The sequence below is a fragment of the Heptranchias perlo genome, chromosome 36, assembly GCF_035084215.1.
Source record: "Heptranchias perlo isolate sHepPer1 chromosome 36, sHepPer1.hap1, whole genome shotgun sequence".
Lineage (NCBI taxonomy): Eukaryota > Metazoa > Chordata > Chondrichthyes > Hexanchiformes > Hexanchidae > Heptranchias > Heptranchias perlo.
The window spans coordinates 12556724-12581963 of NC_090360.1; the positions used below are offsets into that span (position 1 = coordinate 12556724).

Here is a 25240-nt window from a genome sequence, read left to right on the forward strand (position 1 = left end):
AGATAGAGAGAGAGACAGACAGACAGACAGAGATAGATAGACAGACAGACAGATAGACAGACAGATAGAGAGAGAGACAGACAGACAGAGATAGATAGACAGACAGACAGACAGATAGATAGATAGACAGACAAACAGATTTCCATTTTTGGTTCACAGAAAACCCATTTTTGGCGATTTATCGAAGTTTGGGCATTTCCAGGATAAGCAAGTTTCGGGATGGGGGTAACCGCAGTGAAGAAATAGACCGATACTAGGAAGCCGATTTGCTCGAGGCGGGGGTTTTCCGTATTGCAGGCGAAGTTCACTTCCGCCGCCGAGTCTTTATAAAGTGTGGAAGACTCGGCAAATCACAGCAGGGTTCGGTCAGGACGACAGATCGCTGTGACCAGAAAACAGGAGCAAGTGCAGACTCCCTCTCCCCGACACTCCTCTCTTTCAGGTTTGTCCTTTCGCAGTCGCACTTTAAGTTTGAAAATATACAGTAATACGCAAGATATACATGATCGTTCGTTATTTGTGGTAAATACCTGAACGATGTGTAAATTTTAACGCAACAAGGTTATTCCGATGCCCGGCGAACATGACCGTACATCCGAAAATAGATGGTTTGTTTACACGTGGTCCGCTCACTCAGTGACCAAGGACTCGAAAGATGAAGGGAAATAAACATCAGTTGCCATCCAGTCAGCTGCTAGGATAATGGAAAGTTGGCGTTGGGTTTGGGGTGATGCGATATTGGAGCTGGTGGCTGTGTGTAAGGGAGAAAGAAGGTGGCGTATGTCCCAGATTGGAGTCTGAGTTGTAACTGATATAATATTGTAATAGATGTTTTAAAAATGTTAAAAATCAAGATGCAGTCTACTGATTTTGGTGCAATAATTTGAATTAAGCAACATAACATAGCAAAGTAAAAATTCAGTGCTAAAAAGTTGATTTATCAGATAATTTGAATGAAGTGACTTTGAACTAAGAGACTGTACCTGAAAGAAAGTCACAAGGACTCGTTCAATAGTTAAGTTCTGATAATGTAATTGCATCTAGAAACAAAGGTGTATCCAGTTCCCTTCGTCGTTTCCGTGGCATTCAATAAGATCGGCGTTCCATTTGTACCTAACACCAAGCTCTATCTCTCCCCTACCTCCTTCAACTCCATGACCATCTCAGAGTTGTCAAAGAGCCTGTCCAACATCAACTCATGGGTGAGCAAAATCGAAGATTCTAATTGGCTGGCTTGCAATTAGAATTTTGGGGAATTCATTTCCCATTATAAACTAATTTTAAATTCTTAAGTGTCAACTTGGCTCAGTGGTACCACTCTCACTTGAGTCAGAAATCTTTGAGTTCCTTTACCAGATTGAGCACATAATCTGAGCTAACACTTCAGTGCAGTACTGAGGGTGTACTGCATTGTCAGAGGTGCAGTCTTTTGGATAAGGTATTAAACCAATGCCTTATCTACCTGGTCAGGTGAATGTAAAAAATCCCATTCGAAGAGCAAAGAGTTTTCTTGGTGTCCTGGCTAACATTCCTCCCTCAACCAACATAATCAAAATTTAGATTAACTGGTCATTTCTTTGAGTTTGCTGTTTGTGGGACCTTACTTCGCAAATTGCCTGCTATATTTGGCAACACTTCAAAAGTAATTCTTTTGTTGTGATATACTTTGAGATGTTCTGAGGACATGATAGAAATCCAAGTTCTCTCTTTAAAAAAAAGATAGTACTTAAAATGTAAACATACCTCAGCCAGCACCACAATTAATGTGAATTGATGATCCTGAAGGACTCATGCTGGGAACCCTGAGTTAATTAAATCACATGACAGTTACATTTTTCTCCATCTATTCTGGTTAGGCAAATGTGCTCAGAGATGTCACCAAATTGCTTATGGCTCTTAGTTGCTGATAGTTTTTTGATCATGCTAAAATGTTGATTGAATTGCATCCGAGGTATTCACAGTGTCACTTGGTTGTGAAATGTTATCATTTAAAAATACACTTTGAATTGTGTCCTTGCAGAGAGCAGTCCCAATGTTCCTTTTGCTGCACACTTTGTTATCAGTGAAAACACAAAACTGAACTTTCCTGCTGACTCAGTTTTTAATACGTACCTTTGCTTGTAGTTGTGGATCAGATATCAAACACAAGGATCACATGAAAGAGGGTTATGTATTTCTAAGTCTATTTCAACTACATTTAAGAAACATTCTCTGTATTTCTTGAATACAACTTTGATAACCATTATTTTGAACATTTGTTTGGCTGTTCTTGAAAGCTGCAAAGAACTAAAGGTTCAATGCCTGCCCCCATTTTAGAGGTATTTGTCTCTCTTATATCCCACTGCACAATTCCTAAACAATCAGGTGAGAAAATGACTTGTTCCTTCGTCTTCTCCTCTGTGGGTTGCCCTCCAGCAGTGGTGTGAGATTGACCCAGGGTAACCCATGGTCCAGTGTTTCAATTCCTCTTCATATGGAGAAGTGGTTCTTCCTCACAGAGTTATGCGTAGGACATTTATGTAAATAGAATTACTGTAAATGTAATAAGATCTGTGGCTAACAAAAAGCTGTAGTAATTTGTATTCTAAAGTAGTTTGAACCAAGAAAGGACATTCATTCGAAAGATGCTGAGAACAAAGTTGTATTGACTTCAAAGAGAAAAATTGAACCGAGCACTATTTTCTTTCACCAAAGGCGAAACAGGTGTTCCGAGAAATCTCTGTGGCATAAAGAATTAAGAATGGTGCTAAAAATTGGATAATAGACTTTGATTTCATAATTCTGGAATTCTGGAGCTGTACTTCATTTAAAGTTCAAAGCAAATTGATTCCATCTACCACATATGGAAGTCATTTGCCAAGGATTGATCAACAAGACCATTATTCACCTCTAAGAATTCTGAAATCAACATCACATTTGCTTCATACCTTACATTATGTATGCTTAGTTTTTGTATTGTGTTACATTTATAGATTTTGTGTTTTTTAATTATAAAGGAGCATTAAAGCATTGTATTTGGATTGTCGAATCCTTAATTTAAATACTCTACACAGAGTGCACTTTGTGGAAGTTAAACCAAGATTTATCCAATATCACAGGGCATGGATCTATTTGAAGGTAACAACATTCCATGGTAATTTTCAAACTCTTACTGCAGTCAGCCTTGGCTCAATGGAAGTTCTCCCGGTGTCCTGGCCAATATTTATCCCTCAACCAACACCTAAAACAGATGATCTGGTCATTTATTTCATTGCAGTTTGTGGGAGCTCACTGTGCAAATTGGCTGCCGAGTTTCCTACATTACAACAGTGACAACACTTCAAAATTACTTCATTGGCTGTAAAGCGATTTGGGATGTCCTGAGGTCTTGAAAGGCACTATATAAATGCAAGTCTTTCTTTTTAACACCTGAAATGATTACATTCTGTTGTACCTCCAAGCAAGAGAGTATCCCAATAACAGTTAGTACAATATTTACCAGCACTTTATGTATCTCACATCTGTTGAATATCAAAAATGTTCAGCTTTGGACACACTGTTTAACAATGATAATGCTTCATGATTAGAATTTTTGTTGAGTATTTTTAGTATTAGTGGACAGCCACTGCATCATCTCAGTGTATTGTATCACTTTTTGAGGGAAAATACAAAATACTACTTTTTTATTTAACAAGGTAAGTTCCTATCAGAAGTCCATTGGAATTCTCGAATGTGCATACGCATGTTTTCACCAATATTTCCACATAAATGTTTTAAAGAGTTCTTTGACTATCTTCACTGAAGTTATTTGTAGAGATTGCAAGCTTGTGACAACTATATATCTGGGGATGGGCAACAAATGCCAGCCTTGTCAGCAACACCCACATCCCAAGAATGAATTTTAAAAAGTAGTGTTCTAGCAAGCTTTGGGAGCAAAAAGTATCATAATGTAAAACTTTGTTAATAATATAAAGTAAAATTATAACATTTGCTTTTGCTTCTCTGTCAGAAATTGCCTATAAAAACTGCCAATCTGTTAATTAACATATTCTGCATAGTTGTTTTATTTACATTAGTGAAAATGCAAATTAGAAGTGAAAATGACCATGAACTCACCAGACAGTTAATTATACATTTACTAACAGGCAGAAGGAGTAGTAACACTGATCCTTCATGGTAAACATGTCAGCCCGTAAAGGGGCCTTGTTGTCAGGAATGTTCAGCTTGCAGTTAGTACAGGAATACTGTTTTTCAACAGTTTTGAAAATGCAATCTTTAATAAAAAGGACTTCAGCAGAAAGATTGCACCTTTGAACCTGTCAAAAACGTTGTTGTTGAACTGTTGCAGGTTGTTCTTAATTTCCCTCCCTGTTCCAAGCTGGCCAGAATATTAAAAAGAATCCTGGTGGAACACTTCACTATCTATTACACTGATGATAATGTTGTCTTGTCTGCTCAGCAGCGTATGGTTAAAAGTACAATTAGTTAGTTACATAAAATGCAAGGAATGTTTAACATGCCACACCATGAATTGCCATTAGTTGTAAGTCCATTTGTATCTTTTCTTTGCAGAAAAACACCAAGAAAGTAAAAAGTTCAGGAAAAAACAGAAAAAATGAAGATCCTGCTTTTGATTTTACTGGCATCATTCAGTATTTGCATTGAGATGGTAAGAGATTGTAATCACCAAAATCGCTTAAACAGAAAAATTTAATCCGAAGAAAAACTGGAAGTAATCATATTTTTTTCATAGAACTGACATTTTCATTATTTTGCCCAGAATAATCCGTTTTATTAGTTCCCTTTACCATGAAAGAAACATTGCTGACACTTCTGTTTCTGTTTCCGGCTGTTGAAAGGACCTGTGAGAACCCAAAAGCTTATGATTAAAGTAAAAAAATGACCATTAATGGTGGATTGAATAAAATATGTCACATCAAAGCATTGGTTTTCTTTTGCTTACTTAGTGGTATTGGCTGATTAAAAAAATCCAGCTATGACTAAGCACAAGACGATGACATCAAACAGCAGCCTCACCTATCTTTGCACTTCCTCTGAGAGTCATTAAATGAGCACATTTCAAATCAAGCTCCTTATATAGACTTCTGTATCTTGTTATCATCCTATGATTCATGAGACCATATACAAATACTTTTTTGTCTGCTCAAAGCAATAAAAAGAAACATCTAATTTTTTTCATGATCACAAGATAATAATGGACGAAGAATGCCATTCAGCCCGTTTGATTAATCCATTCAGAAAGATTTTAATGCCCCTCCCCCACCCTATTGCAGCATCCAGCTGTTTCTGAAATGATACCAGGGTTTTTGCCTCCGCTACAACTGGAAGTTTATTCCACATGTTGATTACTCTTTGTGTGAAGAAGAGCTTCCTGGTATCTGTCAAAAAAGTACCCTTCTTGAGTTTGAAGCTGTGTCTCCTTGTTCTACTCCTGCAGTTTAATTTAAAGGCCAGGAATTCCCTCAGAGCTGCTCCCGCTCTGCCACCGTAACATTACTGGAAACTCTGAAGAAATTCTCGGCCAATGGAGTTAATTTTTTATGTACCCATAACAACCTTGCATACATGTATAAAATCACCTCTCAAATGCTTGCTTTCTAGTCTGAAAAGCCTAAGTTTCTTGTGTCTTTTCTCATAACTTACAGCCCTGACACTGGGGATTAGTCTTGTGGCTCTTCTCTGCACTGCCTCCAATGCTTGAATGTTTCTCTTGTTTCTTGATGACCAGAACTGGATGCAGTATTCAATGTGTGGACTGACTAGATCATTGTAAAGTTTGATCGTTACCTCCTCTGACCTATATTCTACTGTTTTGGCTGTGTAATTCAACATTCTGTTGGCTTTGTTGATTGCTGCACTGCATTGGTTGAACATGCATTGAGACTACTAAGACTCCTAGGCGTCTTTGAGTTTCATCTTTAGCTATTTCAACACCATTCATGAAATAGGCGTAACATCTACTTTTTCTTCCTATATGCAGCACTTTACATTTTTCTGCAGTAAATTGCATCTGCCACTCACTTGATCAACTCATTCTGTAATTTCTGAGCTACCTTTTCAGATTACGTTGCTCATCCTAGTTTGGTATCATCCGCAAATTTGACCACAGTGAATTGAGTTTCTGAATTCAGGTTATTTATGGAAATTAGAAATATTAGTGATGGGGATATGTTACCCTGAAATGATGAGAATGTGTCATCATTTTCCTTATTTTCCTTCTCCTAGTTACCCTCAGACCACATAGCTCCAGTGCAGAGGGCGTAATCCAACAGCATGCTGCTCTTTTGTCCTTGGGACATGAGGGTAGTGCAGTAGAGATAGAATGCCCTCTATGATTTCTACTTCACGTGGGAAGGCACCAGTACTCTGTTCAGTACCTGTCCATGCAATGCAGCTGAATTCAGGAAATGAGTGGTTAGGATCTGGAATGCACTGCCCGAGGGGGTGGTGGAGACAGATTCAATCATGGCCTTCAAAAGGGAAATGGATAAGTACTTGAAAGGAAAAAATTTGCAGGGCTACCGGGAAAGGGCAGGGGAGTGGGACTAGCTGGATTGCTCTTGCATAGAGCCAGCGCGGACTTGATGGGCCGATTGGCCTACTTCTGTGCTGTAGCCTTTCTATGATTCTATGAATAGAGTGGGAGCTGAAACATTTGCTCCTCCACTCCACATCACTATGCATCGATGTTTCAATATGCAGCAGCATTGTTACAGTTTTCCAACATTATTTTTTTAACCAGTGCATGTCTTACATGTACAGAAACCCATCACAATGCTTCAGAGTTTTCAAACCACATCGGTAGAGTTTCTGATTACCTGATCTGGAGTGTTCAGTCTCTCCCTATAGGGACACACCTCACTTAACTAAATCCAAACAGTTTACATGGAGATGAACAGGGCTTAGGGACACGCAAGTGTGGGTTGGGCTACTGCTGGTGTTTAACCAGCTACAATTTTGCAACTTATAAGTACACATCACTGGTAAGCTTTCTGCTGTTTGTCCACCCTACCCATTTGGGCATTGGATTCCAGGGTGATCTGGAGCTAAATAGGAAGAATCAAAGCTCCCAGTAACATATCTATCCTTTCGGGTCTCATTAATAAGCCAGGCTGACTTGTCAATCTTGAACAATGCCCTGGAGCCCCATGGACGTTCCTGGCTCAAATCCTAGATTCCAAATCTATCGCAGAGAATTGACTCACTTGAGCCAACTTCACCCAAAAGAGACATGCTCCCTCTTCCAAAGAAGAATAGCAACTAGTTTGTCATTAGACAACTGACAAGCTCAGGTTTAGGTCTTGCTAGGTGGAAAGCATTATCAGGAATTCATCAGTGGCATGATGAGCAGCTCAACTCACCTTAAAAAGTTTGAGTCCATTGCCACCAACACCCTGACCACAGCATGGATGCATGCTGTATTCCATCAAATGGAGGTGCAGGGCTTCATTAGCAGCTGCTTATGTCTCTGTAACCATGTTAGGCATTGGACCTTAGATATATGAACATGTCTTCTCACACCCAGCCCTCAGGCAATGTCTTTCAGCAGCTGCTATTCCATTTTTTACAAATTTTCTTGTCAGTTATTTGATGGATGGCTACCACCGATGTGGTGGATTGCTAATACCATGGCTCCACTTCTCAAACATTCAGGCAATTTCTAAATGTTTTCCTGCTCTCCTTTCTCCCCTTCTGTCCTTGCTGGGTATGATTCTAGGGCACCAGTCGCCCTCTGATATCTTGCCCAGTGACTACTATTCATCTGTGAACTTTGATAGAGATTGTGGGCAGGTTATTCAACTATGGGAAGTATCACAGCTGTCCTCACCAGATGCCTGACTGGCACACACACCATCTGTTTTCCTCTCCGTCAAGCAGGGGCACTAATGCCAATTGTAGTGCTCCGACTGCTGCCCCAGCTGAGGCCAGCTAACTCAGCACAGACTGGGAATTAAACCTGGGACTTTACTGGTCTGCATGGCTCAGCTACTCATGGGATGAACTGACTTAGTCATCAGGGCGTTGCAGGGAGTTTCTTTCAAGCTGTATTTCAGGAGTTTATTTTTTTTACAGAATCAGAAAAAAGTTGATAGCAATTTCATATTCATTTTCTTTAGCTAAATTGGCTTAAAGCATGTCATTTCTTCTCTTATGTGATGTGTAAAGGAACATGCTATGTGTGATTGAATTTGATATATTTAAAGGCAAAGCTACGTTACTTCTTTATGTCCCAGAGATTTCTCATTATCCACATTCTATCTCTTTTTCAGACTCTGCTGAGCAATCTGTTGCATAAAAGAAAGAAAGATATTTCAAGCAGAACAGGTAGGCTATAATTGAAAATATCTGGGCACTCTCCCAACATTAAGTAATGGGGCACATTGGAACATGTTTCATCAGACTATCACGTTAACTTTAAGAAAAACCTGGTGTCAGCAACCTGGGTTGGCTTCAATTATCCTGATCAATCCCTGAGCTAAAGAGGGCAAAAAATCAGCCAGTGCTTCCACTCCTGATTGCTGTCCAGTGACCCCTTCTGGATGATGTGAAAATGTACACAGTGGAGGATGTCGAGGCGGAGGTGGCTGATGTTATTGGAAAGGATAGTAGGCGGTCTTTATGATAGAAAGTATGTGGGGTCCAGACTTCAGCTCAGAGTTGAATAGGACGCCAAGGTTGCGAATAGTCTGGTTCAGCCTGAAACAGTGGCTGGGGTTGGGAAGTGGAATCAGAGGCCCGGGTAACACAATTTAGTTATATTTGCTCCTAAATTTTTCTCACCATCCCGACATGGCCACTCACAGATAAAACCTTCTTTAGTTGGAAAGGCGAGGCAGTCTAGATTAATATCTCTTTCATAACTGGCTCAGCCAACACATAAAACAGATGATCAGGTCATTTATTTCATAGTTGTTTGTGGGACCTTGCTCTGCAAATTGGCTGCCGCGTTTCCTTACATTACAACAGTGACTACACTTCAAAAGTACTTAATTGGTTGTGATGCGTCCTTAGGTCTTGAAAGGCGCTGTATAAATCCAAGCTCTTGTTCTTCTTTGAGTGTCATTACCAGTTTAAAGTGGACCTAAATGGCAAAGTCAGGTTTTCTCTTCCGCTCTCCACCATCACCATCACTTAAAATAGAATATTTAAGTATCACAAAACATTTCGTCTGATCTCCTATCTGAGAACTGACAAAACTATCAGATTCAAATCTCATGTAGCTTAAGGATATAAATCTGTGACCTTCAGATTTTAAAGTTAATTCAATTTGTACTACATTACTTGGTCACAATGTCCAATTCAACTGTGGTTTTGTCATTCATAAATTATTGAGATATCTTATAAATTAGTTAACACACATTAAAAACACAATATGGTTCAATGTATCTCTGTCAGGTGTATGCATAGAATCGCCATTTGAAATCTACAGAAGAGGTGACACCTGGCTGCGAGTTCACAGAAACAACATACAGAAATGTAGATGCAGAATGAGTACAATGTGTTACAATGTACGCACAAAAGGTAAAGCCACTCTTGCAAAATCCTTTGGTTCTCGTTACTAGCTAATGTAGATTTTGAATACAATACCAAGTAGCAAAACACAGAACTTCAGAATGTCAGCAGTATTCTTTGCAACAATAACTTATGATAACTAAGTTTTTTTAACTATTACCTTTTATGATTACAGAATGCACCACAAACAAGTGTCTAAATGGAGGGAACTGTGCACCACGTCTTTATTCAGGGGAATATATCTGTCAATGTCCCAAGGGATATCTTGGTAAACACTGTGAGATAGGTATGTTACCATCCAGCAATCTAACCTATCATTGACATTTAACCTAGTGATATTATGAAACTTTGTTTAATGGTGTTGATTGAGGGAAAATGTTGGCCATGACACCAGAGAATTTTCATGCTCTCCTTTGCATAGTGCCATTGGATCTTTTATATCCACCTGAAAAGGCAGACGGGGCCTCGATTTGCATACGAACATAGTAACAGAAGTAGGCAATTGAGCCTCTTTAGACTGTTCAGCCATTCAATTAGATCATGGCTGATTTCAATATCTTAACTCTATTTATCCGCCTTGGTTCTGTAACCCTAAATACTCTTGCATAACAAAAATCCATCAATCTCGGTTTTAAAATTTTCAATTGACCTAGCCTCTGCAGTTTTTTGGGGTGAAGAAGTGTTTCCTGCCATCACTCCTGTACGGTCCAGTTCTAATTTTAAGGTAGTGCCCTTTTGTTCTGCACTCCCCCACCAGAAGAAATAGTTTCTCTCTATATACCCTATCAAATCCTTTAATCATCTTAAACACCTCAATTAGATCACCACTTAATCTTCTATACTCAAGTGAATACAAGCCTAGTCTATGCAACCTGTCTTCATAATTTAACCCTTTTAGCCCCGGATTCATTCTGGTGAATCTGCACTGCACTCCCTCCAAGGCCATTATATCCTTCTTGAGGTACAGCGCCCAGAACTGAATGCAGTACTCTAAATGGGGTCTAACCAGAGCTTTATACATCTGTAATATAACTTCCACCCCTTTGTATTCCAGCCCCCTTGAGATAAAGGCCAACATTCCATTAGCCTTTTAAATTATTTTTTGTACCTGCCCACTAGCTTTCAGTGATTTCTGTACTTGGACCGCTAATATCTAATCTGAAAGACGGCTCCTCATTCAATGCAGTGCTCCCTCAGTTCAGCACTGGAATGTCAGCCTAGATTATCTGCTCAAGTCCTGCAGTGGGCAAGCTGATGCTAAAGACCACTGTATATAAAATTGCATGCAAAACCAAATAGTTTCAGTACTGTTTTTGATCTTTTTAAGTTAAGAAGCATTTGATTTGTGAAATTTAAGTAACAAATGGGTATTGTACTGACGGTGGGTTGTTTAACATGTTGGAGAACCAGTATGCCATAGCATAGGATAGCTGGCAAATCAGTTTGCAGTCACAATCCATCACACACTAACTTGCTGCTGATCTCAACTGTATCACTGTGGAGATGTGCTGTAGAGGCCAGGCCCTTTTTAATAGGGTGAGAGAGACACCTGAAGGTGGAGTTATCACCAGGCAAACCTTGCACACCTCTCAAGTGGTTCAAAGCAGCATTGGTGAGGATCGAGGAGCGGGTCAACTGTTTCTGTTGTTGGCTACAGGGAGACCAAGAGGATGAGTGGAAAAATGGGACCATTTCATTCAGTTTAAAAGGAAAAAAAGCAACTCAAGGATTTAGAAAACAAAGTCGTTGAATTTATTATATAATCATAGAATCTTACAGCACAGAAGGAGGCCATTCGGCCCATCGTGTCTGTGCTGGCTTTTTGAAAGAGCTATCCAGTTAGCCCCAATCCCTTGCTTTTTCCTCATAGCCATTCAAATGTTTCTTTTTCAAGTGTATATCCAATTCCCTTTTGAAAAGGAATATAATTGTTAACAGGATAGGTGCAAAATTCTCATCAGGGGAAAAGATTGTTTTGTCATTACACAAATATTTTAATTAGTTTAATGGTGATTGTTTTATGCTACATTTATAACTTCACATGCAAAAGTATATGCGAGGCTGTTGGCAGTTTTTAAAGCAACTTTTGCTGTGTTAATACAAACCATTCTAAATTACACTGTGCTTAATTAGCAAAAGCACACTGCAGAGCACACTCTTCATCCATGGCTTCAGATGCAGAAATTAACTGTCAAATGCAATTACATTGATATATTTGTTTTTTTTCAGACACTAAATCCCGTTGCATTAATGACATTGGAAAAGATTACAGAGGCACAAGGGACTACACAGTGTCTGGCGCAGAATGTTTGAAATGGGACTCGTCTGTTGTTCTTGAAAGAAAATACAGTGCAATGAGATACAATGCAGCAGAACTGGGTCTTGGGAGTCACAACTACTGCAGGTACATTTTGCCTTTTCATAATGCTTTGGTGATTTTTTTTTCCTTAAGTGACTTAATCACAGATTTCTATGCAGACCAAATAAGGGAAGAGAAATGGAACGAGCCAGATGGGCCACAATAGTTTTCTGGTGTATTTTTAAACCAACCCTAAAGTCACCATTAACAATTAAATTGCTGTATGTCGGTGTGAAAATTCAGCTTCCAAATTTGGATGGTTATGGATTACAGTAAAAAGGGTAACATGCTCTTCGGTTAATTTTAAAGCTAGATTTCTAAAACTGTTGAAATAGCTGATTGCTTCCTGTATTTGGACCTGCAATTTATTTGGGAGTTGGGGGGGGGGGCGGGGGGCTGGGGTGGGGAGCAGGTGGGCGAGAAGAAATCAAATTGTTAAAATACTTATATACAAGGGTTCCTGAGAGAGTCAGTAAATCCTAGATAAATATCTAAATACAACATTTAAAACCTATAAATCCAAGAGTTTTAAAAAAGATAACTGCATTCCCCATAAACATTCCGACCAACTTTTCATCTAGACTATTTTCAATTATGTCTTTGCAGATAAAAAGAAAACTGGAAATTGAAAACAATACCAGAAAGTTCTGGAAATGCTCAGCTGTTGAGTCAGAATCTGAAAACAAAAGATAGGTTTGCATTTATTTTCTGATGAAGGGCACCATCAGAAAAGTTAATCTATCTTTCTCTTTCAGGCACTGACTTTATCTGTTGCCCACTTCCAGTACTTTCTTTTTTTATGGCTGATCAATAGGGTTCATTTTATTTGTTGCTGTAGGTTAACTGGAGGTGTACTAACCTATTCTGGCTTTTTTAATATTTCTACTGTAAAGGAATCCAGATGGTGATGGCAAGCCTTGGTGTCACGTTCAGGGTGCAATGCATTGGGAATTCTGTGATATTCCAAAATGTCCGACAATATTCAGTAAGTGAAAATCTTATCAATTGCTATTGAAAAAACAATTTAAAATAATAATTTGAAAATATTTTCCAGAAGCAGTAGTTGGTGAATTTTTTTTTGACTATTAAGGTGAGGTGAGAGTGACTGCCTTTGATATCAAGGCAGTTTTGACTGAGAGTGGCATCAAAGAGCCCTAGTAAAATTGAAGTCAATGGGGATCAGGGGAAAAACTCTCCAGTGGCTGGAGTCATACCTAGCACAAAGGTAGATGGTAGTGGTTGTTGGAGGCCAATCATCTCAGCCCCAGGATATCGCTGCAGGAGTTCCTCAGGGCAGTGTCCCAGGCCCATCCATCTTCAGCTGCTTCAACAATGACCCCTCCAACATAAGGTCAGAAGTGGGGATGTTCGCTGATGATTGCACAGTGTTCGGCTCCATTTGCAACTCCATAGATAATGAAGCAGTACGTGTCCACGTGCAGCAAGATCTGGACAACATCCAGGCTTGGGCTGATAAGTAGCAAGTAACATTTATGCCAGACAAGTGCCAGGCAATGACCATCTCCAACAAGAGAGAGTCTAACCACCATCCCTTGACATTCAACGGCATTACCATCGCCGAATTCCCCACCATCAACAGCCTGGGGGTCACCATTGACCAGAAACTTAACTGGACCAACCTTATAAATAATGTAGCTACAAGAGCAGGTCAGAGGCTGGGTATTCTGCAGCAAGTGACTCACCTCCTGACTCCCCAAAGCCTTTCCACCATCTACAAGGCACAAGTCAGGAGTGTGGTGGAATACTCTCCACTTACCTGGATAAGTGCAGCTCCAACAACACTCAAGAAGCTCGACACTATCCAGGACAAAGCAGCCTGCTTCATTGGCACCTTAAACATTCACTCCCTCCACCACCGGAACACCGTGGCTACAGTGTGTACCATCTACAAGAAGCACTGCAACAACTCGCCAAGGCTTCTTCAACAGCACCTCCCAAACCCAAAGTCACACACCATCCTGACTTGGAAATATATCGCAGTTCCTTCATTGTCAGTGGGTCAAAATCCTCAAACTCCTTACCTAACAGCACTGTGGGAGAACCTTCATCACACGGACTGCAGCAGTTCAAGAAGGCAGCTCACCACCACTTTCTCAAGGGCAAGTAGGGATGGGCAATAAATGCTGGCCTTGCCAGTGATGCCCACATCCCATGAATGAATAAAAAAAACAACCTTAACGTGGTGCCTGGTTATTAAAGTACAGAGAACAGCCAAATACATAGATCTATTCTATACTTGAGTTTGGATGGATGGAATACTTTTGTATGTGCTGTTTGTCATACTGACATGGACATTGCATCCCTCACTTGACACACATTGGTCTCTTTCACTACTCATTCTCCTTTGAGCACCTCTCTCGCCTCTTGTTTAAAATCCTCGTCTTTACCTCCATACCCCAAGATTCCTCCTCCCTATACACTTCCAACCCCACTTCCTTTTGCACCGCACCTGGAAAAAGTTCTCCCCTCAGTCACATAACTGCACTTTCAAACTCCCAACTTTCTAACCTTTGACCCTTCATTCACTACAATACGATGGAGATGTCAATCTACTCAACCATTCCCTCACCTCTATCTTTGATGCCCATGTTCCCAATAAAACACGGACTTTCTCCCACCTTGGTGGTTCCCCCTATTATGACCCTCATCTTTACTCTCTAAAATCCAAGGGGCGCAGACTTGAGCATATCCACCGCACAACTGGTTTTGTCATCCATCTCCAGATCTGGCTGGACCACATCAAGCACAATTGGGCCTTGCTCTCCTCTGCTAAAATCTCTCATTACCCGAGGATCATTACCAAATCAAAGACAAGCCCACTTCTTTTCTCCACTACCAACTGTCTCCTTAAACCCCTCTCCCCTGCCCCCTCCAACAACAACAACAACAACTCATGGACTTCTTTGTCACTAAGATTGAGACCATCCATTCAGCTGCTTCTGCTGTTGCTCCCCCATTTTCCTTGCCCACCCTAGTCCTGAACCTGCATGTTTAGTTTCTCTCCATTGCCCTCATCCCCTGTCCAAGCTCAACTTGTCCATAAGACCCACTTCCTGCTCTCGACCCCATTTGCACTAAATTGCTGACCAACCAACTTTCCTTCCTTAATCCCCATATTAGCTGACACTGTAAATGATTCCCTCTCCTCAGGTATCGTCTCTCCACCTTTCAAAACCAACAATGTCATCCCCTCTTCAAAAACCCACCCTTGATCGTTCTATCCTTACAAACTACCTCCCCATTTCAAACCTGCCTTTCCTCTTCAAAGTCCTTAAATGTGTTGGCACCTCCCAAATCCATGCCCATCTTTCCTGCAACTCCAAGCTTGAATCTCTGCAATCAAGTTTCTTCCCCTGCACAACACTGAAATGGCCCCAGTCACAAATGATACACTCTATGACTGTGATATTGCTGCACTATCCCTCTTCATCCTTCTCAACCTCGCTGCAGCCTTTGACACGGTCAACCATATCATTTGTGACTGGGGCCATTTCAGTGTTGTGCAGGGGAAGAAACTTGATTGCAGAGATTCAAGCTTGGAGTTGCAGGAAAGATGGGCATGGATTTGGGAGGTGCCAACACATTTAAGGACTTTGAAGAGGAAAGGCAGGTTTGAAATGGGGAGGTAGTTTGTAAGGACAGAAGGATCAAGGGTGGGTTTTTGAAGAGGGGATGACATTGTTGGTTTTGAAAGGTGGAGAGACGATACCTGAGGAGAGGGAATCATTTACAGTGTCAGCTAATATGGGGATTAAGGAAGGAAAGTTGGTTGGTCAGCAATTTAGTGCAAATGGGGTCGAGAGCAGGAAGTGGGTCTTATGGACAATGTCCAATATCTCTCTTCCATTGCCCAGGTCAGTGGGACTGCCCTCACTTGATTCCAACCTTACCTTTCCACAATATCTCCATCAATGGCCTCTCTTCTTATCTCTGCACCGTTAACTCAGTCATTGGCCCCCTCCTCTAATTTGCATTCATTGATGAAACATTGAAAAATATTTTTCATTTAACTGAACTTTTTTTCTAATGAATCTTAGATAAAATCAGTTTTTGGTGATAAGGAACAAAAAATACTATTCACCAGCAAAGCACACCATCATATAAGATACTTCCACTGTAAATGTGCTAACTTGCAACCCATGGTTTCAGAAAAGTTTTACAATATAAAAGCTTAGTTGGGTTTATGCATATGCAATTTCAGTTTGATTTCACTTTTTTCTGCCATATTGTCTTCCCTCCCCATCTCATCTTCTGAAAGTACTAATTCCAAGAAATTGGTGCTCCTCCACGACTGGCCATTCTTCAAGTATAAGGCCAGAAATTGTGAATTGATAGGTTGTTCCACCACAAGGGAATCACTACAGAATTCAATGGTGTCCTCACCCCTCATTCATGCACATGTGCTTCGAATAGAGGTCTCTGGAAAGCGATGAGGAGTAGAAACATGGCCAACTTTCCACTCCCTAACTCAGGGACACCAAGACCAATTGTAGCATACCTTATGCCACTTGGCTAAAATGAGCTAACACCGCATAGACCAGGTATTGAACTTAGGATGTTCCTCAGCTATTCTGGATATACTGGTTCAGCAGAGGCTTCAATTTTTAAACAAAAAAATCAATCCATGTGGTGGCAAAGAGCCTCTAGTACACAACAACACAAATAGCAGTATTAACATTTTCAGGCTGTATCATCCACGGCACCCGTTTTCCTACAGTATTAATTTGGCAGAACTTGTGGCCCATTAAACATAACTAAAATCTCCTTAAATATTCTGCCACATGAATTTTTTTCATCAATCATTTAAACAAATCTATCCTGGGAGTATTTTGTTTGTAGGCACCAACACTATTCTTTATGGTGGATTCTGTATCTTTGAATGTGGGTTTTCACATCCCAATAAATAATATGATTGGGTTAATCTATTTTTAACTTCCCTCCCCAGCCTCTAAGTGTGGTCAGAGGAAATATAGAATGAACAAGATTGTTGGAGGAAATCAAGCCACCATAGAATCTCACCCCTGGCAAGCAGCGCTCTACAGAACTGAGAGGCGATCCACAAATTTGTTTTTTTTTTGTGGAGGAAGTCTGATTCACCCTTGCTGGGTTCTGACAGCCGCACACTGTATTGACACAAGGTAGGTTAAACTCATAGCTATTGATGCACAGAGCTCATCATATTTTTGCTATGTACTTTTTTACAAATTAAAATATATGGGGTATTGGTTTGGAGAATCAGGGCTACAATGCTGTAGCCATATCTCCGACTCACCTTCCCAGAGAGTGTGGCTTTTTGCTGAGAGTGCAGAATTATCCCCCTATTCACCAGTGAACGTCTGATCCATTCATTTGGTCATTATCACCCATCACAGAGAGATTGTACACAGGAGTGATAAGTATTTACAACTCAAGAGGTGAATATCCTATTCCTTTCCAAAAAGTCACTTCAAAAGAACTTCAAAATCTTTGCTAATTCAGCAATAATAGAGCCCAATGCTTAAACTTTGAAACTGATTGAAATATTACACGAAGAAGAGTTTGCATTTGGGGCTCTTGTTACAAATTTGGATCTGCTGTAGATTATTTCTCAGGTTCAACAATATCAGTCGCTTCTGTGATCGGTCTACGTGACTTGCCTTTATGGGAGTTGACTCACGCTGCTCTATATCAACTTGTTCAATAGCAGGACATGATGTTATAACAATGGAACCCCTCTTGTGACCTGAACCAGATATCAGTGTCCTTTGCACTTGCATTTTTCAATCTCTCCAAAAGTGTATTGTGTTAACACAAGATGGGATGATGTTTGGTTTGAATCGATAAGTTGCTTTTTTCCACAGTAATGTGAACAGACAAAACTCTAGTTACGACCAGATTCACTTAGTTCAATCAATACAACTTATCTCCATGTATTAACATGAAAATAAGGTACACAGTACACTATCCCATTTCAGTACGTCATTTTGCTTGACTTAGACAGAACAACTCCTGTCTTAGGGCAAAACCTTTCTTCCTGAACTCCACTGTCCTTTACATTTCTCACAGCACTTGGCTACCTGCCTGCATTTTTGGTGTCTTTTTTTTTTAAAAGCCTGACTCTAGTGTCAGCTTTTAGTGAAAACTGGCTACTCCCCTGCAAAAGAGCAGAGACCATCAGCAATGACCCCACTGAGCTCAAATGAAAAGGATTGTCATAGCAGCAATGAATGTGAATAGTCGCTGGATTGTCAAATTATATTTCATTGTCTCCAGGATGCTGCCCGGCTGAAATCTAATATACACCGGACCTGCTATCCCTATCCTGTGAACTTAACCCCTTGAGAGCAAAGTTTAGCTTAACGGTAGCACTTAAAACACATATTACATCAAGATCCCCCCAGAGAAGCATAAAACATGACAGGCATGAAAATACAAATGCAAACCTTTGGTTTGTGCTTTTTTTTCACTTGGTGGTCATTATAGATCTCGAGTTCACAGATTTGGGGTTTCTGTTTCTGTGCTTGCCAGCCTGTGATTTTTCAGCCATTCATTTTAATGAGCGTAAAATTGTGGGCCGGTGAACACAGAAGTGAAAACTTCGACTACAGTCTTTTCCTGATATCTAGCCTTCTACACCTCACTCACAAAGTGATTGCACTTCATTGTATACAAAGCACTTGGGAATGCCCTGAGAGATATAAATGCAGGAATTTCTTATTATCAAGACTTTAGGTTGTTAGAGAGGAGTACTTTATCCCTGATTTGTGGTGTGCTTTCAGCCTTCCAGGTGATTGGAGTCTAGTTTCAAATCATATCCTATGACATGTTGGCTTTTTTGAGCTAGATGATTGATAGAGAACTCTGTGCTTGTCAAAATAACAGCACTGGAAGGGATGTTTGAGGTCGCATCAAAAATCTTATATCTATGCACACTTCTGATTAACTTTCCCGTTATGAATTCTTATGTCCTCCACTGTCATGAAAGTGTAATTACAGTATGACAGGTTTACATAGGCAGTTTGCACTATAAATGTGGACATGGGAATTTATAATGGTAATATAAAAACAAGAACAGAATGTGTGACTTGAAAATGTGGACTGAATCATGTCTACATACCTGGGCTAATCATTCTTCATCTCTAACTCCATTTCATCCGATGATTACACTTGATCTTGACTCTCGATGTACAATGCCACAGGAAGTCAACTTGGTTGTGTGTGTGTTTAAAAAAAATATATTTTTAGGTGTTAATGATGCCAGATATTTTTTGTGCTCCTATTATAAAGAGAAATTGAGACAAGTCTGAGTGATAATTGTGACCTATATTAACCTGATGCAAGCCTGAATTTCTTATGTAAACAGGAATTGGAGGGTATTTACTGAATAGTAAATGGGTATTTAACTGTGACCCAAAAACTTTTAAATTTTGTGCAAGTCAATAAAATGTTCTAAAAAAAATTACCTTTTTGCTGTTCAGCGTTTCTCACACAGAGTATCGTGTGTTACTGGGAAAACATTCAACAAATGAACCTTCTAAAAATGATCAAAGCTTTGCAGTGGAAAACATCATCATTCACCAAAAGTTCAATGACGATACATATGACAGTGACATAGGTAAGATTGAGTTTGCTGTTGGCATTAGATTAGTTTGAAGTGTAGACAAGATTCAGATCAGAACTCTCATGTTGGACCTCTAATGTTTATTATAACTCCTTATTGTTTTCCTCTTGGATAATTTCAAAAGATTTTGACTAATTGGGTTTCTTTTTCTTTTTAGCCCTGCTAAAATTAAAATCTCAATCAGGAAAGTGTGCAAAAGAGTCTAAACTTGTGCAACCTATCTGTCTACCCTCTAAACACCTTACATTTCCTGAAAACACTCAGTGTGAAGTTTCTGGATATGGGAAACAAGCTGAATGTAAGTTGGAAACTCTGGTCTATATATCTTGCAGTAATATTTTTATCTTCAAAGTACAATCGTCCCTTGCTTTAAAAAAATCTTTTTCATGTTTTTCTCCATTGTTAAAAAAAAGCCTGATGGATTGAAATAGTGCATGTAAATCAGAGATATTACTACTCAATGCAAGTTATTTGTGATATGTCAATTGAAATTTTGTTAACTCTCCCTTCATCGTAGGTCTCAAAATATAAGTCGTACATGAGTTTAAATCAAATTAGTTGTCCTGTAAAAGTTTCTGGCACTTTGTAAATCACGTGTTGGTAGACCAAAATATTTCCAGCACTTTGCCTCAACTGTGTTGCAAACTGATATTATGTCAAATAACTTTCACAAAAAATGCCGGGCGCTAAAACTCAGTGTACATTTTTAAATTCCATATTTTTGTTTTATTTCAGTTTCTCCTTTCTTCTCCAAATTCCTGAAGGAGGCAAAAGTGCATTTACTTTCACAGCAAGAATGTGGGTCTCCTGAATATTATGGAAACAAATTAACAGACAACATGTTGTGTGCTGCACACCCTGACTGGAAGGCAGATTCTTGTAAAGTAAGTAAATCGAACAAAGTTCATTCATATTTGTTCATTAAATTCTCTAATTTGAGGAGACAGAATTCAAAGTATTAAAAATAAACTGTACCTTATAATGATTTTGACAATTGCAGTCAATTTTTACTTTGAAAGGAATTGTACTTCTGAATGCATAAAAATTGACTTCTTCAGACTGGGAGAATTTCCAGCATTCTTGTTGAAAAAAAAGATTTCCATTTATATTATGTGCTTTATCACATCTCTCCAAAATATCTCAAAAGGGTTCACGTATAAAATTACTTGAAAGTGCAGTGACTATTACACAGGCAAACAGTGCAATTATTTTGTGCACAGGGAGATCCCATAAACAGCAATGAGGTGATGACCAGTTAATCTATTTGTGAAGTTGGTTGAGAGAGGAATGTTGGTGAGCATACCGGGAGAACTCATTGCTTTTCTTTGAATAGTGTCATAGAATCTTTTAATATATATCTAATCCACCTGAACAGGCAGACATGACCTCATGTTAATGCCAAATCCAAAAGGAGGCATCCCTGATAATGTAGCATTGCTGGAGTCCTGGACACAGTGCAGAGCCTCGCCCACTGTGAGTAAGTATCAGGACACTGCAGGCACACTCTACAATATTTCCCACGCAACGGGAGTGCCTGTGATGTTTTTTACATTGGTGTCCCAGTGAGCAAGGCTTCCTGCTGGAAGTGAACATTAATAATATGTATCCATATGTTTTCCCCATAAGCTAGAATGTCCTGTACTGTTTTCATTAGCTATACCCAGACTGAGAATTTCTTGCAATATGCAATTTGTACTGACAATTACATTGTCACATCTGTAGAAGAAACCAATATAACTAATGGAATTGTTTTCAAAACAAACAGTTGGGCACAGAATTGACCATACTAAATGTCAGGTTTTAAACATTTATGTCAAATAAACAACCTTAACATAAAGGCTTCTGTTTAAAAACTTAACAAGGTACTGTATCTTTGAAAGACAATTTACAATGTCGCTTCAAAATCCCTAGATATTTTGATGCATCTGCACTACAGACTTGTCTGTATTTTAATTCAAATGCACTATATTTGTTTTAAAAAGAAAATTGATTTAGGCAACAGTTTATAAAATCCTCTGCTTGGGTTGGACAGTTACAGGGAATTTACTATCCGAAAATAATGATTTAAATAACAAAAAGTGTATGAAAAACTACAGGAATAATTTTGACTTTGTGCAATCGTGTAAAATGGGTGATAGCGAATTGGCAGCCGGTTTAACATCTCTCCCGATTTTTACATCCATTGACTTTAATGGAAGTCAGTGCTATCACCCGTTTTACACTACCTCACAAAGTCACAGTTACCCCCTACAGGTGTTATTTCTGTAGAACATTTTGATTTAAGTGTGTTAACCATGTTAAAATATTGTGCTCTTTGGCATTGCAAAGCCAATTCACTGCTTATTTTCATTCTCAGATACTGAACCATATTATAATTAATTAATAATCATCTGAATCTTTTCTCATGTGTATTTAAGCAGTAACAATATAGCAACCTTCCTATTGAATTCATTAAAGCATCAATTAAAGATGGAACATTTATTCTTTGATTTTAATGACAGGGAGATTCTGGTGGACCTCTAGCATGTGAAAACAATGGACAAATGCATCTTTATGGAATAATCAGCTGGGGAGAAGGGTGTGCCCGGAAAAACAAACCAGGTGTTTACACAAGAGTAACAAACTACATCCGGTGGATTGAACAAAACATGAACGTCTGATTTAAGAGATTTTAAATCGCTGACCATGATATCAGCTAATCAATGACAACCGTTAAATAATCATTTCAAGTTTGTTACGTCGCCAGTGCAATACTTTCATCCAATCTACCTCATCTTACTCCTGTAATCTACAATTTTGGTAAAATTCTGAAAACTTAAGTCAGTTGCACATTTTACAACTGCAACATTTTTCAACTTTTGTCTGTGTCAGACAGCATAACTCAATTTTATATTTTTCATTTAATACAGCTAAAAAATTTTTTTAACAAATCCTCTAATTTATTGGCAAGGATAAAGACTATTATGTACAAGACAAGATATATGTAAAGCAATGAACCAGCTGTAAGACAGTTTGTTTTGCTGTGAACCGGTTTTGGCTTCACAGTGACACAACACGTGCAATGTAACTGCTGAACCAGTCTCAGCTTGCATTTGATTGTCAGATGGGAGACCCTGTCTGGGAGGAAGTTATACTACAACTGCAGTATAACGAGAACCAGTATGCTGCCTCTAACTCATTGGCTGACACAACGGTGTGAATAGTCACAGCAAACTTTTTAAACTTGAAGAAATTCACAGGTGGTTGGCTGGCCTGTCTTTAAGTTTTTAAAGTTAGTAAAGAGCTAATACTAAAAATGTCACAGTCATTAGGTTACAAATCAGCAAATTACTCACGTGTTTAAGTGTAACCAATGCACTTGCACTGCTACAAAGCAGATACTGGTGTCAAACCTGTGCCTGCAGTATATTGGCAACACACAACAAACTTGAACTGTTGTCAAAGCAAATATCTTATCGTCATTTGTTACATTTTCTTGATATTCAATAGGTTGTGTAGAGTGCAAACGAGTTATCACTCTCAGTAGGCTTCACCAGCCTAAACGCATTGCCGCCTCAAGACTCGACCCTCATGTCCAGAATTCTTTCGGGTTGCGGGTTAAGTTCACTGTTCTGTTTATTTTGAACTCATACCATCTATTTTGCTGAGACCGCTCACAGTATTTTGTCAGCATTCATGAATATTTGCTAAAATCAGATTAGACCTCAAGTTCTTTATGCAAATTTATTTTTCCCACTTTTATTTGGGTCAAAAGATGCATTCTATGCACCAGATAAGTACACCTGAACATTTAATATAATTTGGACACATTAGATCAGATACTGACCTTGAGTAAATAGCACACAGGCTACAAGCATTAGATTGGGAACAATTATTGTGGATCCAAGGACGAAATTAAATGAATACATATCCTACAAGTATTCAAAGCATCCAATCGTAGTAACTCTAAGACTGGACATGATTAAAATTTAACATCCCAGTTCAATACTTTTAAAAGCTGAAGAGCATAGACAAAATATTTTTAAGGCTGAGTTAGATAGATTCCTGATTAACAAGGGAGTCAAAGGTTATAGTAGGTTGACGGGAAAGTAGGGTTGAGGTCACAATCAGTTCAGCCATGATCTTATCAAATGGCAGAGCAGGCTCGAGGGGCCGAATGGCCTACTCCTGCTCTTAATTCGTATGTTCGTATGACAAAAGCCTCTTTATTTCCCACACAGTGCTATGACAGAATCAGGTTTTGAACTATATTGTGGTAGTTGTCGAGCAAATATAGCTCTGAATTTTTATTTGTTCACTTTCAAGAATCTGGATATTTAAATATGTCTTATGTTAGTTAATGGAGAACAGGGTCTCTTTGTAGAACAGGTATGATCACCAGCTGCTGGGTTAATATCTGAAGCATCAGTAGTGTATCTACCAAGTAGACTTGGAAGCGATTTTATCCTATTTCCAAAAACATAACCAGGTTTTGAGTCCAAGAAAAGTTTGTCCAAAATCCTTCCCTATATATTTAGAATGAGGTTCTGTATTATCTTACTATCTTTTTACTTGTTATGATCTTGTTATTGCTGAAGAGCTTTATGTGCATGCTGATCAAAACATAATTAAAATGTCCCATATCTTATCCAAGAAATGTTTTCTTTTAAAAGCTATAAAGCTGATCTGGATTTGAAGCTTCTCTTTGGATTTATAAAATAATAATCAGCTAAGCGATTACAATGTTAATGCATCAGTACTGTACTTTGTAAAATTGTGACTATATTTTGAATTCCTGTTACCATTTCAGTTGTGTTAACTTAATGTCCCGTGGTTGTGAATAACCTCACGGTACAATTTAAATTTTTTATGTGATTATTATATGCTGTATTTGAATACTAAATGTGATTTTCTTTACTCTAGTACAGTGTTAGTATTTTATAATTTAATAAACTCACAAGTTGTTCCAAGCTTAATGTATAATGTAATATGAGCTATTATTTATGCAATTTTAATTAAAAATGAATTAACAACAAGCACAAAGTACACGTTTAATCCTGAAAAAGAACTCAAAATAAACTATATGGGCCCTTTTATAAATATGGCATTTAAAAAGAATACAGCTTACAGAAATGAGTTGCATGCAGATTTTTTTAAAAATTCAAGATGATCATTTTGTTGCACTCGAGGCCATTCCACTTTGTTCCAAAGGAAGCTGAGAAAAACATGTCAAACTAAAGTGATGTCTTTATCTTTTGTCTTCACCTATGTAATAAGAAAAATAGGATTTTGACATAAGGACATTTTTTTTTGTCGTTTCGTCATCCGACTGACCGGCCTGATTGACAGGCTGGTCTCAGTCGGACAGGAGACCAGCCAGGGAGAGGACGTGTTTGGGTAAGTCTTCAGGTAAGTCTTTGTTTGTATGGATGGGGGAGGGCATGGGTGAGCACGGGGGGGGGGGGGGGGGGGGCATGGGTTGGCATGGAGGCATGGGGTGAGTCAGCCATGGGAGGATCAGGGGTCAGTCACGGATCGGGGGTCATCGCGGGGGTCTGCGATTGTTGGGGGTCATTGCAGGGGTCCATGATTGTTTGGGGAGGGTCGAGGGTCATCGTGGGGGTCAGTGATCATTGTGGGGGGGGGGGGGGTTTCCGCGATCATTGTGAGGTCGCTGCAGGTAGGCTTATTGGGCCTGGGGGAAGCACTCCTTCTCCTCCGGGCCCACAAGCTGTGCCAGAAAGGCAACTACCTGTTAGTCTTGGGCC

At 39.2% G+C, this 25240-nt stretch overlaps 1 protein-coding gene across 1 annotated transcript; it reads left to right on the plus strand.

Moving 5' to 3' along the window:
* The first annotated feature begins 369 nt into the window (after window positions 1-369).
* LOC137303962 (salivary plasminogen activator beta-like) lies at window positions 370-24498 on the plus strand. Its single transcript, XM_067972360.1, has 12 exons — window positions 370-442; window positions 4552-4648; window positions 8271-8325; window positions 9397-9522; window positions 9689-9799; window positions 11743-11917; window positions 12766-12857; window positions 16839-17031; window positions 19351-19487; window positions 19651-19791; window positions 20229-20377; window positions 21995-24498. Exons 2-12 carry the CDS (start codon window positions 4595-4597, stop codon window positions 22151-22153), a joined length of 1392 nt encoding a protein of 463 aa, XP_067828461.1. The 5' UTR covers window positions 370-442; window positions 4552-4594; the 3' UTR covers window positions 22154-24498.
* The last annotated feature ends 742 nt before the right edge of the window (window positions 24499-25240 follow it).

Bases quoted from the DNA above. Each gene is read 5' to 3' on its own strand.
- LOC137303962 (XM_067972360.1), top strand. From the start codon at position 4,595: ATGAAGATCCTGCTTTTGATTTTACTGGCATCATTCAGTATTTGCATT. The intron at 11,918-12,765 runs GTACATTTTGCC...TCTACTGTAAAG, and splicing joins GGGAGTCACAACTACTGCAG to GAATCCAGATGGTGATGGCA. The intron at 17,032-19,350 runs GTAGGTTAAACT...TTTGCTGTTCAG, and splicing joins GCACACTGTATTGACACAAG to CGTTTCTCACACAGAGTATC.